General features: G+C 37.2%; 1 protein-coding gene across 1 annotated transcript; it reads right to left on the bottom strand.

Annotated features, from left to right (window-relative positions):
• Nucleotides 1-33: 33 nt before the first annotated feature.
• On the bottom strand, nt 34-17,238 carry LOC121962963 (carboxy-terminal domain RNA polymerase II polypeptide A small phosphatase 1-like). Its single transcript, XM_042513311.2, has 7 exons — nt 16,333-17,238; nt 7,032-7,180; nt 6,727-6,828; nt 5,079-5,135; nt 4,382-4,474; nt 3,982-4,167; nt 34-3,387 (listed from the first exon to the last, which is right to left on the bottom strand). Exons 1-7 carry the CDS (start codon nt 16,403-16,405, stop codon nt 3,259-3,261), a joined length of 789 nt encoding a protein of 262 aa, XP_042369245.1. The 5' UTR covers nt 16,406-17,238; the 3' UTR covers nt 34-3,258.
• Between the last annotated feature and the right edge of the window lie 475 nt (nt 17,239-17,713).

Genomic DNA, 17,713 nt, shown 5'->3' with positions numbered 1-17,713 from the left:
TAGTTGTTAAATTAGAGATAAGGGAATGGTTAATTAATGAAAAACTTGGTTTTATTCCAGTAATTGTGTCTGGTTCATTACACTAATGGAATTACTCCATTACTCCATAACATTTTTTGTAACAAAACAGAAGAATACCCCACTCAGATAGATCCAATTCACTGTCCAAGGATGTGCCAAACACCAACAGATACTACATTTTTTGTTCAATTTGTTTAGGAACGAAGAAATGCTCAACAAAACAGCACTTGGACCATCTTTCACTTAGCATTTATGGAAAAAAATTGCATCATTACATACAGTCCGTATATAATTTGGTATGATAAAACAACAGGTCAAAAAAAAAATTAGGTTACATCTATTCAATCATGAGTACAGTAACATGAATATTCCATATATTAATGAAAATTTGTTTGCTTTATTACTGTGCAAAACAAAATATACATATCTACTGAATGTGTGAGAAGTACAGTATCAGTGAATGGGCCCTCGTAGTGACACAACACCTGTTTTATATGTAATCAAATGACTGAGAAAAATGAATTCCTATAAATACTCCTGTATGCCAATGAATTTAAAAAAACAACAAACCGTTATCAGCATTGAACCTAATTGAACATGATGGCTTGAGTGAAACATAACCAAACAATTACCCTGTTATGTGCCTACAACAGAAAAATACTATTGTTTTAGTCATTTGCTGGTGTTTCTGATCCATATTACCTTTAAATACATGAGATAACCAACCGGGTCCTGCATGAAAACAGAAAGAACAATGTTCCCCCTTTGGAAAACAAACACATATTGTATCAGAGGAACACTCCTGGGCAGAAAATAACAAGAATCAGTAATTATTTAGAAAAGAAAACAGGCTAATCTGATTGACAAGAACTCGTTAAACATAGAAAAATAATGCAATAGCTCTTAATATGGTGGATTTAATTGTCGTCCCTGCCTCATCAAGATAAAGTCACAACACAAGCCTGCTGTGGAGGCTCTCTGTCAAATCAACGGTTTCATTCATCAGTGTCAACACATGGTATTGTCAACGCATATGAGGGAGATAACAACTGCTCGAGGCCACAACTCTCCTTAAAACTGACTGGACCAACATCAACGTGTAGAGTAATGAGTTTTTAAAGGAAAATTCCACCCTAAAATCATTATGTTTTGATAAACTTGATTTCCTACATTTACTCAAATGCCTTTTTGGCAACTTTGAATTAATCCTTGCCTCTTGTGTGATTTATTACTCCAATCAAACAAAAATAAGACCATCACAAAAAATAACAACAAAAAAAAGTAAATAAATCACAAATAGCCAAGGGCGTATGTTTCTTTTCAACACATGAAATGGAGAATTTGATTTAAAAACTTAATTTCCTGTCTTCTGGTGCATTTTTCTGCACCAATTTTGCCTTTTCTGCATTAGTTTATTGCCAAAATAAAAGTCCTCCGCTACTTTCATGCTTTTATAAGGGGGGACAAATGCACTTAGTATCCCAGAAATCTACACCTATGCCAAGAAATGTTTATTTGCTGTGTTTCAGGGTGGATTTCTCCTTTAAATCTGGACTGAATTAACCATTTAAAGCCTGGACCAACAGCACCCTTCTTGTGCTGCATTTACGCACCTTTTGTAAGTATTTTGACCGTGGAACCTTGAGCATATTGGTTTGATTTCTTCTTCAGAAACATGAGGAACATTTGGTTGTTCTAATTTTCATGTAATTGTTTTGTAACTTACTACTAATATCATGCCGTTTTCCCATGTTTTTAAAAGAAATTAGGCCAATTTGCTCAGGTTTCAATAGGTTAAACTACTTTTTGTTTTCAAAGGTGTGTCTGCTCCCCCGGCAGGCTCAGCATCTCACTTGTCCTAAAGTTGGCATGGCAGCTCCCCTCTCGACACACATTTTAATACAAAGTCCTGAAAGAGTTTCCAGCCCATGTGTACCGCTTATGAAAAAAAAAAGAAGCTTATGAGAGCCAATCTGCCAAACTGTAACCTTATTTTTTTTTGCATCATACAACTTTCGCTTACCATTCAAATACAGTCTGAAAATGCTGTGAGAAATTCAAGTTTTGTGTGTGGTTTTACAACAAAAACCCATCAGAGAAGTCAACGCTGGTCCTCTTGTCTCTAGGGTCAACTGTTCACGACATCTACTGATACACAGGTGCGTTGCATTTTGGCTGTCCAAATAATCTTTAAACCACCTCTGAAAATCTGCCTCTGATAAACATAGCAGCTGCTCTTTCACTGTCGTGCAGATGGTTTGATGTTCGTGTTAGTGTCTTGCTTGTTTATTTGGGCTCTTTTTTTTTGTTATATACTAATTTTCATTTTTAAAGTATTTTTGTTGTACATATTCTGTTGCAAAATGGCATTTTTTGCACCAATTTTGATACTAAAAGTAAATACCAAGAAATTAAAAAGATCCCCTTTATTATGCAATGCTATTTTGTTTTTTTTTTTAAAGTTTTTAGTACAAAAAATGTGCTAAAAATCAATTTCTACACTGCAGTGAAAGGGAGGACTGTACTATAGAGACTATACTTGTAAAGTGCTGTCCAATCATTTTCTATTTAGTGAATTTAACTCTTTTTGATCATCCATAACACTGTGACGATTATTCAAAAATACCTGATCGCATCTCTCTAAAACCTCTAAAATGGAATCTGAGGATCACGTGCTTTTGACAAATAGTGTGACAAAATTAGGGTGTTTAAAAGACATCTACAGTACGTTTACACCATCTGCTCTTTCAATGACGAGACTGATCAAGTTTATTTGCACGTTTCCGGAAATTCCTTTCCGCTCAATTCCTGCTTACCAATTCCTGCATCTGCTGCAGAATATATGAGAAGTCCAGTACCCAGTCTGTGTCCAGAGGATGCATGGCTACAGACTTCTGCTTTAACTCTACTGCAAGGTCAGTGACACCGCAGAAATGTCCTTAAACATCCATTCGTTCATGCATTCACTCACATCCGCTGGTTCATGGAGGCTGATAGGGATAAAGTTACATATTTCCGGGATATTTCTGTTTGACCAGGAGGTGGCAGTGAAGACGCCTTTAAAGTCATAGAAGACTCCCAAAGGTGATCTTGGTTTGATCCTGGGAGGATGAAGGCTCGGTCAGCCGTGACGCAATCTGGTTGGCAATGAAGCTGGAGCTGGAGCCTCGCTGGTGTGGGTGTTTTCCTTTCTGTACGCCGTTTTTGTTCAGGGCTGAGATGAGGAGTCGAACACTGTTAGCTTGCGGTCCCTTGGTGCTTGAGGACTGTGTAGATGTTATCCACTTTGCTCAGCCTCTCGAAGAATGGGATAAGGTCCAGCAGCTCGGTGTCGGACATGTCGTCAAACCACGAGGCCACAGGCACCTGGATGACAGCGCAGATAATCAGCAACCACACCACTAGGCGGGTTTCCATTAACCCTAAAATTGCGCAAATTGAAATTGCGAATATAAAATATGCCTTGTGAAAACATGTCAATTTGGAAAAAAATCCTATTTATGGCAAAAAAGTTTTTATAGGTCACATGATGCTATGGCTATGTGCTTGTTGGTAGGAAGTGACTCCCTCATGATGCAGCAGGAGCTACAAGAGGTGTTATTGCATCACATATCTCAAGTTTTGAATCCACAGTTCCTCTGTAAAATCGTAGCCTACATTGCCTTGAATTGGAAATAATGACGGCTAGTGCGGTGGCTGCAATCGAAATAAATTTGCTGATGTTTAGAACATCCACCGCCATGTTTTTTGGAATGTTATCACAAGAGGAGAAGTCCCATGACATTTTTAAATGGAGACGCAGTCATCTTGCAATTGTTTTTTAATGAACATTTTGAAAAAATTGCTTAAGTTTCTGTAATGGAAACCCACCTCCTGACATGTTTATCCTTCACTGTTATCTTTGTTCAAGATACTGGCTTGACATCACTGTCATGACTCAGGTACGTGTGTTCTACTCACTGCGTTGTCGGGGTGGAAAATGTAGGAGGCAGGGGAGTTGTCCACGATGATGACCTTGTTTAGGTCACGCCCCAGGCGACTCAGGTCCTTGACGTAATTACCTCGGTGGAAGACACATGACTCTCGAAACAGACGGGAGCGGAAAGCACCCCACTTGTCAAGGAGGTCAGAGACGGGGTCTGCATACTGTAATGATACCACAAAAAAATGAAACAGATGGATTAGAGGAAGTCCTTAACACTTTGAAATCTGGATTAACAGCACTTTTCTTGTGATTTGTTCAGACACCTTTACAAGTATTTAAACCTTCAAAATCTGAGAAAATTGGTTTGCATTATTCAGGTTATTCTGATTTAATTTATACTGAGCAGCAGCTGGCTGCAGTGCAGCGGTTTCCCACCTTGGCTAAACTGGCAGTGAACAGGACGCACTCAAACAGCTCTCCCATTCTCTTCAGGAACTCATCGACATGCGGCCGCTTCAGGACATACACCTGGAAAAAACAGGAATTTTAAAACCAGCTTTCTAGACAGCTAGCATTTCTAAATAAAACATGTTTCTACAAACCCTCACTGCCTCAGGAACTATAATGCTATCTTTTGGTGCAAGTGGTGACTTGACAATTTGAAGATTTACTGTACCATTTGTGCTAGTACATTACAATCTCAGGCATTCAAGACATGCATAGGAAACTAAATATAAAGATACTCATATAGATTACAGACAGAGAAGCATTTGGCTCCAAAAGTAAAATCCTTGAAGTTCCTCCATTTTTTCTTCTTTTTGTGGTTTTGGTGGCTGAGGGTAGCGTTCCTGAACCAAGTCATCCGGAATAGGCTGTGCTTGTCTGAACAAACCTATCCTGGATTACTTGAATCAGGCCCAGACCCAGGGTATGTCATCCAAGAAGCCACCGTCAAATCCCTTAAACGCCGACAGCACGTACTACACTCAGTAATTTAAAACTTCAGAGCCCTGCTATCACACAACCACAAGCACAGTGAGGCATGGTCACGTCAGAGGGCCGCAGATGACAAAAAGTTACAATATGAACATTTGTGCTGAGTTTTTGAGTGGAAGCGTCATGCCGACTTTACCTGGTGTACTGTTCCATCTATTTCCACAGGAATGATGAAATCTGCATTGTTCACAGGCTGTTGTGATGAGAAAAAAAAGGATATTTCGGCATAAACAAAGCAGTAGATTTAAGTTTTTCCACTGCAGGCATGGCTCAACGACAACATCAAGTCACAAGGGAGTCTGTTTACTACCAGGAAAGTCGACGCTGCAGGCTTGTTTTACAACACACAGAATTGGTCTCTTACCATATTAAATATGAATGTGGTATTACTGCAAGAGAAATGCAGGTAGAAACAAACAGTCTGCAGTGTGTGTATATGGAGGAGCGACTGTATTTATTTGGGTTTGAGAAGCAGCTCAATTGGTTTTGGCATTTGCCAGCGATGACAGAAATGTCACCGTCAGAGCCAACAACAACCCCATGTGGAACCGCAGAACCGTACGGTGTTTTTATTACTATTTAACATAACGCCATCATGATGTAACGTGAGCACAGGGGAAAACTATGTACTTTGCAGCATTTTTGTGCATATTTTAGAGTTCCTGCATGATCTGAGGAATTGAAGGAGACCTTTCATGCTTTTTCTTATTTTCTGTCATAAATATGATGTTACAATGTTGGATGCCCATATTAAACTTGGCCAAAGTTTCAAATAATGAGGTAGATTTATGTAAAAGTAATCGCTGTGAGCAAGACTTCAGACCATTCTGGTTACTCAGTTTTCAACCTTTTTACTGTTTTTGACACAAAATGACATCAGCATGCCACTGCAAGTGATTATATTACATACACTACTACATATAGCTGCATGATTATTTTGGGGAGACACGTTATCTTGGTTGTTGATGTTGTTACTATCCCCCTGATTTCAGATCATATTCCCAGTTGTGTTTTTTTGTAACTTTTCATGTTGGAAAGTGCCGCTATTCTCTGTAACAGTCATATAGTGCTGCAGGGATGACGTTTTTTTGCAGGCCAGAAGTTGGCATTGCCCTGGTACCCTTGATGTTTCCACTGAATACAAGATTATTGCAGAAAATAAGCTCTCTGGCAAACTGCAGTTTATGATACTTGCATGTTTGTTCAGCAAGGTAATCTTCACAAATGAACACACTCTTATGCTTTTTGAACTGTTAATGAAATTGCCAGAAGTAAAAAGCTGAAGTTAAGCTATGAACGAACTCCACTGCAGTCACATGTAAACCTGTTTTCAGCATGATGGCACCCTGAAGTCTTATTTTGATAAGTAAGGAAAAAATAACCACTTGTTGGCAATCGCCTTTTTTAAAATCTTCAAACTGTCGTAGACACGTGGAAATCGCTATAAGTAACCTACTGTCTTTGAGACAAGGGAATCAGAGGTGCAAAACTTCTTTCTGGGTTTTACGACTCATGCTTGTAACGTTCTGTTCCTATGAAGACCCAGAAAACCCCGATCTGTCAGAGCAAACTGGGGTTTTTTGGGAGACAGAGAGTGAATACATGTGCTCTAGCACAGTCAAAAGAGTTTTTAGAACATAAAGGCATGTAAACATGTAAGTTGAAATCCAAAATACAAGTATGAACCAAAAAAATGAGCATAACAGGTCCCCTTTAAAAAAAACAAAAAACACACAATTGCAATGCTGGTGCACATAGCTGTCTGTAAAAATGTTTTTCTTCACCTTGAAAGAGCTGTGAACTAACGTCTCATCCAGATCTATAACCACACAGATCTTTCCAGAGTCTTTCGACTTCACTGGAGGCAGCAGTGGCTTCACCTGGATCTAAAACAACATAAAACAAAATGAGATTTGAACCTGGACACTGCAAAATGCAGCGATAAGAAAATACATAAGCAACAACAGATAAAGGCAGAGAAGAAATCAGACCTCAAATGCAGTTGAAATCTGCTTTAACGCAGATTTTATCTTTCCACTGCTGTCAAAACAGGACAAAAATGCAACCAGCGAGACGAAGGTAAACACACCTTGGAGACGGTGCCGTTCTCCTCGACCAGCAGAGGGGCGTTGTTGTTGACCGGTGGGGGTTCGGGCTGGTCTCGACACAGGCAGCAGAAGAGGCTGGAGAAGAGGCCTCCGCTCCTCGGTTTCTTTGTGGATGCAGAGGGAGAAGAACCTGCAAAAGGAAGAAGAGGTCATCAATCTGTAATGTCTTTATGAATACCTCACATATTTGACAAACAAGCTACATTCTTTCACACCTGTGATTCTAGGCAGTCACTACAAGGATCACTACGAGGATGCATTTTCAAATTCATTGATTAATTGACTAATCGTTGTCTGACAACAGCATCCTGTGGTTGAGGCCTATTCAACAGGACTATTTGCTGAATATTTTGTGCTTTTTTCATTGTTAACTGAATATTTAACTGTGTAATAATAAAACTTGGAACTGTTGGTCAGACAAAATATAAGATTTGAGGATGTCACTTTGGATTTTGGAAAAGTTTAATGAGCTTTTTTTCCCAAAATTTGTAGTGTTTTATAGACGAAACAAGTAATCAATTATTTAAAAAAGAATAAGCAGATAATCCAAGGTTTATGCCCTACTATATTTCAATTAAATAACAGTTTGTTTCATTTGTTTTCAAAGACCAGTAACCCCGCACCTCAGCAACACCTTAAAAAATGACTTCAAAAAATGAAAAAAATATAGGACCAAAACTTAAACATTTTTAAAAGAGAAAAATGAAGCTGTAATATCTGTATTTTAAGCTTAATTCTCACACAATGCCATTTAACTGATGACCCCATCTTGTCACAGAATGTCCGAAAACAGTAAAAAAAAAGAACATTCAGCAGCTTTCCTCATACTTTTGTCATGTGCACAAACCCTCCTGGAGACACACGTTTCTGCCAAAGGTTCTTGCGTAACTCTCTGATGTCAGCAGCAAACAGCCTGGACGCCCACCAATGAACTTTCAGCACTTTAACAGCATTATAAAGACATCATGAGCACGTCACGAGAACAGGGCAGATATGAGAATTCATAAACACTGATGTCAGATTTTAGCACAATTCATTCAGCACTATATGTCCTTGGCTTTTATGTTTGTTTTTATCCTCTCTTCCTATTTGTTAAGCAAGGTATGCCTTTTTAAAATAAGTCTTATTTGCACACAACGTAGCCATTAAAACAGGAATAATGATGCACATTGCACTGTAATGAAAAATAGTCTATCTTTTAATACCAATTTACAACCAAATAAAGTTAAACATTAACAGCAAACAATAAAACACTAAAAAAAGAAAAATACGAGTACACTGACAACTCTTCAGCTAAACCACTCAAAAAAATGTTTACTTTTGGTTCATTATAATCCGTGTAAATCAAGCAACAACATGCTCTACTCAAGCTTTTATGCCAAAGTGGGTGGTGATTATTTCCTTTCTTCACAGCACAGTTTGAAAAAGATAACCACTCACACCTTACAAAGCAGCTTAAACACAACTAACTCAAGCAAGACTGCAGCTACAGTATACGTATATATGGAGGTGGTGATGAACGAGTAATGCCTGCCATACACTGGAAGACTTTGAAATGACTTTTATAAAAGCAAACCTTGACACCCTCTCACAGCTAAAGACAATGTGAGTTATTTTGTCACACACTGCAAGCTTTTGCAAAGACTGTAGATCCTGCAGGATCAGTCTTTGCAAGATCTACAAATAGACTCCTTTGGTCATCATTTCACATCCTGCTTCTGGTGGAAAATATTATGCCAAACTCCCTTTCAGAAATATGACACATTAATAATTCCTCACGTGTCCGAAAAAACACACAACTCTAGAAACATATGATAAAAGGCGTCATATGACGACAGTATTCTTGTCAGTTTGGCATCAATATAATCCATAAGGATAAACTGTATTTGTGTACAAACTTAACATTTTGTATTTGTCCCTTCAACTCACTACCAGCCTCTGTTGCTTTTCTGCACACTTTAATTTGGAGGAGACCGAGGGAATGAGACATTTCTCACTAAAATAAGTGCAGGTTGGTGGATCAGATACACACCGAACTAAACAGAGTCTTGTTTACTCCACTAGTTCTTCCTCCTTTTTTCACATTTCAAGGGATCCCAGACTTGTTCATGTTCTTGCACCTCCCCGGAGACCCTCCATGTTTACCGTCTACCTGGTCTGCTGCTTCCTGTTTGGTGTTGGAGAGAGCGCAGCTATTGGTTGTTGATGTTCAGGTCATTGAACTCCAGTATTTGCATGAGCCAAGATAAAAAAAATTTGACGGTATCAAACATGTTTTTCTTTAACCCTTTGAAACCTGGATCGTCATTAGTTTTCTTGTGCCTTCCCAAGCATTTAAACCTTTGAAATATTGAGAACATTTCTGTGATTTCATTTAAAGACATGGGAAAAAAGGTAATAAGCAACTTTGCATGAAACTGAAAAAAAAATGTGTAAAAGGTGACAAGAAAATTACCTAAAATTAGCTAAAGACAGAGAGAGGGAATCATTCGAAAAATGTTCAGATAACTAAGGAAAAATACCTAAAAACTATATATAATTTCTTTTTTTAATTTATATTTTTATTTTAGCACTTTTCAGGTCCTTTCCTGTTTTACTTTTATTTTTATTTTTGTTTGGCTAACTTCAGGTTATTTTCTTTTACCTTTTCTTACCTTCATCATTTCTTGCTTTTTTGGTCATTTTTTAAAAATTGCTCATTGCCTGCTTTCAATGTTTTAATGTTTTTAACTGGAATATCAAGAAGCCAAGAAAATCGCCTTACACCAAAAAATTCATGATCACCGGAGTGCATCACAGCTCGATTAAAACTCGGGATTTTTTTAATCTAACAGTGACAATTACTGTGTAGCAGAGGAATCCCTTAAAAAAGTAGTTTGATGTTAAGCCCGTCATAAGACAGATTTTTCAGCCTGTGGCCGCTTTTTTTAAACAACATAAAAATGTCTCCAGCTGATTCCTGCCAAACAGATGATTAACCAGACAAACTTGGCAGGCGGTGAATGAGGTTTCAGTCTCACACCCTTATCTCTGTCAATCACTGCGGTATGACAGAGGAGGAACTGTGCACCTGCACGGTTCAACGGGTATAAAGCTCATTCCTGACAGTGTTTTGTTTTGCAGATTTAACCATGTAACTTCTGTTTACATGTGCTTTTTATTCATGTACTGTAAAAACATATCAGACTGCGAATTTTAAAAGAAAAAAAAGTTCAACGGGTATAACACAAAAAAGGAGGTTTTTTAGGAATGCAAGTGAGGTAACAGGCAAAGATGAATAATCCAAAAATGAGCTCTTCAGTCTAATTTGGGATTTTTTTCTTTTCAATTTTATCTGTCACTGAGTTATTTTTGTCATTCATTCATGACTTCATCTTAATGACGCTGTCTCAAAAAGGTCAGCAGGCAGACTGGCTGACCGAGATAAGTGACCAAGGAATTTTAAGGCGGTATTGAGCATTTCAGGCTTTATTATATAACTTTAAAACAGTTTTTTTATCCATTCTCAGATTATTCCTGCTCTCACTAATGTCCGTCAAGCAACAACCCCAATCACTTCATTTCCTCATCTCATAGAGCTCAGATTAACACCCCTCCATACTTTTCTGTCTCACATTAGACTTTGTTTCGCTCTTTTTCTGCACCATACTCCCTTTCTCTGTGTGTCCGGACGTGACTGTGTTACCAACACACAAACCTCTGTTGTGCATCTCTCTCGCCTCTTTCATTCCCTCTCTGCCATTCCCTCCTACTCCATTTGTGGATTCAAGCCCCGTCTGACCCTCCGCTGGCCTCTGCCGCGCTCAGGCCAAAACAGGAAGAGGAAACAGACGGGTATCAGTGGAGGAAGCTACATGCCATCATGTTTTAGTGTAGCAGGAGTACGCTTATGATACTAACATCCATGTAGTTCCTCATATGGAGTCGGTTTCACAGCAAATCAGGTTTATAATAGGCAGGCTCTCAATTCATTCTTTTTTCTTTTTTACGTGTTATCTTCCATTTTTGTGCAATTTTCAATTCAAACAGACATTTTATTGCTGATTTTCTGTCACTAATTGTTATAGAGAAGTGCAGTCTCGAATAAGAAAAGGTAATCTTGGTTTTTCCTCCCTCGTGTCCTCACTTCCTCCCTTGTGTCCAGTGTTCAGTCCCGTGTCCTTATTTGCTCCCTCCAGTCTCCGTTAGCTGCATGTTTTTTATCGCTTGCCTTTCAGCCAGAAAAGATGACTAAGATGGGTGCTGACCAGGAAACACAGGGCATGCAGTAATTCATAAAAAGGGGCATTATGAAAATGATAAAAAAGGAGCTCATTTAAGAGGGAAAGGGACATACTGCAGGCAGTTGGCAAAGACAATAACCTTTGACTGTTCCCTAAACCTGCATTCATTTCATGCTAAAATTAGGTTTTAAATTTAGATTACATGCACAGTAAAGCATGCATTAAAAAAATCCACAAAAATATCCACATTTTGCTAACAAATAGGTTGGAGGAGTGATTTGTCTCCATGTTTTAGGACTGCAATTATTGTTTGTATTTTTAAAAAAAAATTAAATTACTAATTATTTGACGATATATGAGGCAGAAAATCCTCACATTTTAGAAACAGTAAACAAACAATATCTTGAATCTTTTCTTGGAAAAAAAAAATTGTAATGATAATTAAACTGCCAAAAAATTTCAATCAATTTAATCAGTTAAGTTTTTGCATTTTCAAATCTAAGAATTTCCAGAGGGTTATCTTTTTCAGAAGCATTTTGGAAAACATTCACATAAGCTTTGACCATTTTTTAAATTGACAGTTCACCCCCAAACTCAAAACTACATATTTTTTACTGTAGTGTTATTTATAAGTCTAGATTGTTTTGGTGTGAGCTGCATCTGCTGTAGAGATGTCGGCCTTCTCTCCAATATTATGGAACTAGATGGCACTCTGCTTTTAGTGCTTAAAGCTAAAAAAAAACAAAAAACTTTCACAGACTCTGCAGAAATTTCTCTTTCCAGAAATAATGAAGGACGCGTGCTACTTCTAGCTCACCTAGAACCACTGAGTTGGCTAACGTTACAGCTTAGTCAAAGAGGACGCCATTAATGTTTACATCTTCTGCTGTCATGAGCACGCGGGTCTCGTTCATCACGTCCTTCTGTGATACGGTTGGCAGGTGTAGTGCGGTACAAAGAAAATAGTTCCTCTATCAAACTGCTCACTTCAAGGTCTGTGGATGATCTTGAGTAACTGGGTCATGGTTTCTGGAAAGTGACATTGCTGTTGAGTTTTTCAAATGTGTTTTTTATTTTTTGATTATTTGCGCATTACAAGCAGAGTGCCATGCAGTGTCTCTACGGCCAATATCTCCAACACTCTGTAACTCACACAAAAACATGTAGACTGATAAACAGCAATACAGGTAAGAGGAAACATGTATTTATCAAACTTTCTATGATCGTTTTCAAATTTTCTCTTCTTTTGCCATTTGTTGTGATGTTTCTAATACTTACACCCAGGCCATAATGAAATGTATAACTCAAAACTACAACATGCTTTACAGTGAAAGCAATGTGCCCTTCTTCAGTATTACTGTAAGTTTAAGGGTGTCAAATCTCTTCAAACTGCTGATTTTAATTCTCTTCTCCTAAAGACAAACATTTCAAAAAAGATCATAATGTTCAAGTGCTGCAAAGAAAACATTTACACAGCCTATAAATTGTAATGCAATGAATAAAAGTGTCATATATACACTGTTATTTCAGAAGTAGTATCTAATTATGCAGTATTTTAAGTTGTGGTTTTTAACAGCCCTCCATCACATCTGGCTTCTAACGAAGATGAAACAATCGTCTGATGTATAAAGACGATGTAAAGTCTCTGAAGTCTGCTCAGGGCAAAAACATTTCTAAAGCTCCCTTTCGTTTTTACTGATATTAACTGATATTACTGATATTATAATGTAGGGAAAAGCATGCATGGGCTTGAGCTGAACTCAAATTTGTCAAATTATCAAATACCAAAAGATTCAATGCAGGTCTACCTGGACCAAAAGCTACTTCCTACCTCAACATGTTATCTCCTGTCACATATCTTACCAAAAATGAATAATTCAGATGCTGCTTTATCACTACATGACTGAGGTGTGGAATATTCAAACTCCACGTGCTCTATGGCACAACGCTTTGCTTTATCACAACTTTTTATCAGCCCAGGATCTATTTTGAAGCCTCCCTGTAACCGACACTCCCACTCTTAAAAAAGTATCTGTTGCTGCTATGATCTCTAAAATTAAAAAAAAAAATGCTGACTAAGCTGCCAGTTGGGACTGAAGCCAAAATTGCATATACTTTTTGAGATTATTGTATATGCTTTGTTGTTGTGCTTTTCTTCTGCACAAATATATATCTATTTATATGTTGTTGTTTTTTAAATTGTTTTTATTTCATATTATTTTTCCATGTCATTCTTGTGTCATTTTATTTTGCTTAATCTCTTTTATCATTGAATTCTTAAAGAAAAAAATAGGTTTGTGCAGCCCTACTTCCAATCTTTTTAAATATACAATAATCAGTGACAAGAATTCAACTACCATGTTTTTTAAAGGTTTTAAGTCTTTGAATCAGAAAACTGACTTTCATGTGATAGTAAAACGCCAATAAAACAGACCAATGGAAGTTATTAGATTGGTTAGTGAAGTCACAGTTATCAACCTTTCAAGTTAAAAGACTTTCAAGTTTTACAGAAACACTTTATCAAAGTAGGAAAAGTGTTTAGATAAGGAGCAGTTTCATAGATGTGACAGTCGTATCTGATGTCTAATGAGATCCGCCTGTTTGACTGACAATCTGATGTACAAGCGAGTGCCAGCATGGTCTGAGGCCGACTTCTGGAGCTACAGCACTATAATTAGTGGTAAATGATGAACTGAGCTGACAGCAAACAGAATAGTGCCGACTTGTTATAGATGAGTGGGAAATGACAAAGCAAAAGCTGGATTTGTCTACTGACTGTTAGAGTTTATTTTGCATTTTATCTATCAATTACTTATCATTCTAATGACACATGAATAATATAAAAACAAATGTACAGATCGCAAAAAAAAAGCAGGACTCCAGCAGTTTATCAGCCTATAAACAGTAGCTGTCTCCTAACAGTAGCAATCACTAGCCCAGGGTTTTTCCCACCTTTTCTGACCTTTGACCCCATTTTTAGTATAGCTGTGGGAAAAAAAGTCATACAATACAATACAATTTATTATGGTTATATACTATTGATATATTTTGTGTGACAAAATTGTATTGAGACTCCACGTGGCTATTTTTGAAGTCTAGTGAGGAACTTCATCTTTAAAACTGAACTTTATCTCACTGAATAAAACAGATAATACTTTCTTTTGGTGACAAATGCACATACTCTAAATATTGACAAGGATGTGTCCCCTGCATCCATCCCAAAATTCACACACCTATGATTTTTACAGTGCTTACTTATAGCAAAGTCGTACAGTGTCAGCATGTCAGGGAACACCTTGCTCAGTGCTGAAAGTGAGAAACCTTTACTACATTACAGATGGTCGAGCATGATAAGACAGACTTACTTGAGTTTGATTTATTTATAATACTATCAAAAGCTCAACACCAGAGCTGGCAGTTTTATTTCATGCTTTGACACCCATTAAGACAACATCTTAATGATTTCATAAAATTGAAAGTAAAGGAAGAGAGTGTCTTTGTGTGCAGAACTACCAAAACAAAACTCTAAAGATCCACGAAACACAATCTGAAACTGCACAGAAACTGAAACTAAAAGCTCTCTTTTGATTTTATGAACCTTACAAGCTCCTGTTATCATAATGTCTCTTAACGTGGGACAATGTAAACATGTTGTTTGAGACAGCGGCTCTGTTACACAGTGAGCAAGCGTGTTCTCAAAGTGTGGAGACAAGGTTATGTAAGAGATAAGGCTACTACACATGTACATGAAGGCTGCTGCTTGACATCTATCTGCTTTATTTTTGTGCAAAAATAAGTCCTAACTCCAGACTCAATATAAGTCTCATTACATATAATTTGTCATTATGCACGTGACACTACACGCTGGCCTTTAGCAGGCAGCAGCAGTTTCTTGTGGATGATGACTGAAAGGTCATCTGATTATTCAGTAACCTGCGTTTACACTCTGTGGCATCTCATTGGTTTGTGTACAGTGGCGGTGCCACAATTGTCTGCCAGTGACCACAGAACTGATAAAGTTAGAGTTACATCGAGGAAATCATTATTTCACAGGTGTGACGTTAAGAGGGAAACACAAGAGCATTGTAAGCCAAAAAAAAAAAGCACAGCCAGCCCTGACAGCGAGATAAAGGAGATATAAGAGTATAAACACCAACACCAGTCTAACAAATCATGCCCTTTTAAAAAAAAACAATCTTGTTCTTATGAGGCCATACAGTATTGTATATAGTAGCATAAAACATTTCTTTTTTAAATTTCTATTTCTATTTTATACACTTGACGTACTCAGCATATCACACGACTTTCACTTTTATTTTTACATACTTGTGTAAAATTGAAACATAATACACATTGTTCAAATGACAGTTTTTTAAACATATCTTAATAACTCTATGCTTTACATCAAAGTGCCTGTAATGAATCACAATTTCACCCTGGCGATAAATTAAGTATTTCTGATTCTGATATATGGAAATCAAACACATTCTTGGTATGAAAAGCAATTGATGTTCATTAATTATTCATTAACCATCAAACTGAAGCCAATATTGTAATTTTTTAATATGCTTTGTTAAATCTGTTATGCTTTTCATCTTCACTAATGTATGTTTTATTTATTATCATTGATTTTATTTCGTATTATTTTTCCACGTCGTTCTTATGTCATTTAATCTGGCTTAATTTCTTATATTATTAATTTTTTTTTTTTTTTTAGTCAAACAAAAGGTTGTGTGGAGACTGTTTTACATTTATATGCTTTAGTTAAAATAATAATATTTTAATCAAGCATTGCTACGTCACTTCCTTCACTTTCATCACAGGCCAAAGGGCCGCAGCCATAATCTATGCATAAGTGACAAACAGTGACAGCTTTAGTGCTGTAGCTTGTTTTCAGTCCACTTTCCTCAGAAAGCTATTGATAGTAGTTTTGAAGTTGTTGCAATAATGCAGATTACTGTGCGGTTTCTGAGTTAGGGATCATGAACTCTGACTCACTGAGCTGCAAAACTTTTTTTTTGACATGAACACCAGCGGGACAAAACATAAAGCCACTTACCCCTCTCTCCTGCGGCTTTGTTTCCCTCTTCATCCCGGCTGACTTGGGTGATTATTGAGGACGGATTGTCCATCACATCCAGGTCTGGTCCAGAGTGCTGACCTCACACTTTAAAGTTAGAGATTGTTCGCTGACTCGGTGCATTAAACCAAGTTAACATGAAGGAAAACGAAGCGTCCCGGGGAACATCGCAACAAGTAGTCGCCTAAACCAAGTCCATTACACTTCTTACACTGTTGTCCGCTCAGATACCTGCTAAAGTTTGACGTCTGAAACTTACAACACATTTGTCAAGGAGATGGCAACTTTGATTCAATATGGTGCTCAACTCCGCTCGCAATTTCAAGATACAAACATGGAGGTTTCAAGGCTTCCCATTTCACTTAAAGTGGCGCAGCGAGGGAATGGCTGCGCACACCACTACCTCCCCTCGTGCCTGCAAGTTTGACGACGATCCCTTAAAGTAGCCCGAAACAAAGTTACTCAAAACTTAGCTAGTTAGCTAAGCTAATACGCTAGCCACTCCGAACTTACTGCATGCAAATAAACTGCATAAAAACATACTTTACACACGTTACAATGGATAGTTTAGTTTTCGCTTCCGGGAAAGTGCTTGACTATGCAATCATAACGTTTAAATGCAAAACAATCGACACGTAATAAACAAACAAGCTAACTTTAAGGCAGCAAAACAAACTTATCTTCAGCTAGCGGCTATTTTAGCGACACAACCGTTGACATGACACTGTTTTCACCGTGTTTGCAACTTATTGCCGAAAAAAATTGTCTATACTTCTGTCTCTACCTGCTTTAGTTGTTGTGAAATGACTAATATAGGTGAAAACTTGCCCAACAGCAAAACTTTTTGCAAAAGTAGTAGCGAAGAAACGCCCAGTTTGGGCCCCCTTGAAACCGCCTGAAGCCAGGGAGTGTCGCACAAGTGTCGTCTCTGTCTGTAGTGTACATTTTTCCCGTCTTTCAAAAAACAGAATATTATATTATATTATATTATATTATATTATATTATATTATGAAACATGACAAAGACAAAATATTTGCAAAAAACATTACAAAGTTAAAGAGTATGCCAGTCAAAATAAACTTAAAAAGCAGTGTCTACACATGCAGTTTTATATTATATTACATTTTATATAGTTAAGTATATATTGTGCTTTGGGCTAATCAATGCTATTTTTTAGATAAATACATTTTTAAAAAAAGATTAAAAGATTAAGGTATGTTTGTAAATGAAAGGTTTTGTGTAAACACCTTGCCTTTGTCAATTTTTTTTTATCTCACCCCAAAAATGTATTATATAACATTATATTATATTGTTTATTTTATTAATTATATAAATTAAAAAAATGTTTAAAAAAGCCTG

The sequence above is a fragment of the Plectropomus leopardus genome, chromosome 24 (genome assembly GCF_026936395.1).
Source record: "Plectropomus leopardus strain MGB_pleo_1.0 chromosome 24, ASM2693639v1, whole genome shotgun sequence".
Lineage (NCBI taxonomy): Eukaryota > Metazoa > Chordata > Actinopteri > Perciformes > Serranidae > Plectropomus > Plectropomus leopardus.
This window is presented reverse-complemented; position numbering and strand designations above follow the sequence as displayed.

Coding starts and splice junctions, on each gene's coding strand:
- LOC121962963 (XM_042513311.2), bottom strand. CDS start 16,405: ATGGACAATCCGTCCTCAATAATCACCCAAGTCAGCCGGGATGAAGAG. Junction 6,829..7,031: donor AGAACGGCACCGTCTCCAAG/GTGTGTTTACCT, acceptor ATGTTGTTTTAG/ATCCAGGTGAAGCCACTGCT. Junction 3,388..3,981: donor TTTTCCACCCCGACAACGCA/GTGAGTAGAACA, acceptor GCTGTCATCCAG/GTGCCTGTGGCCTCGTGGTT.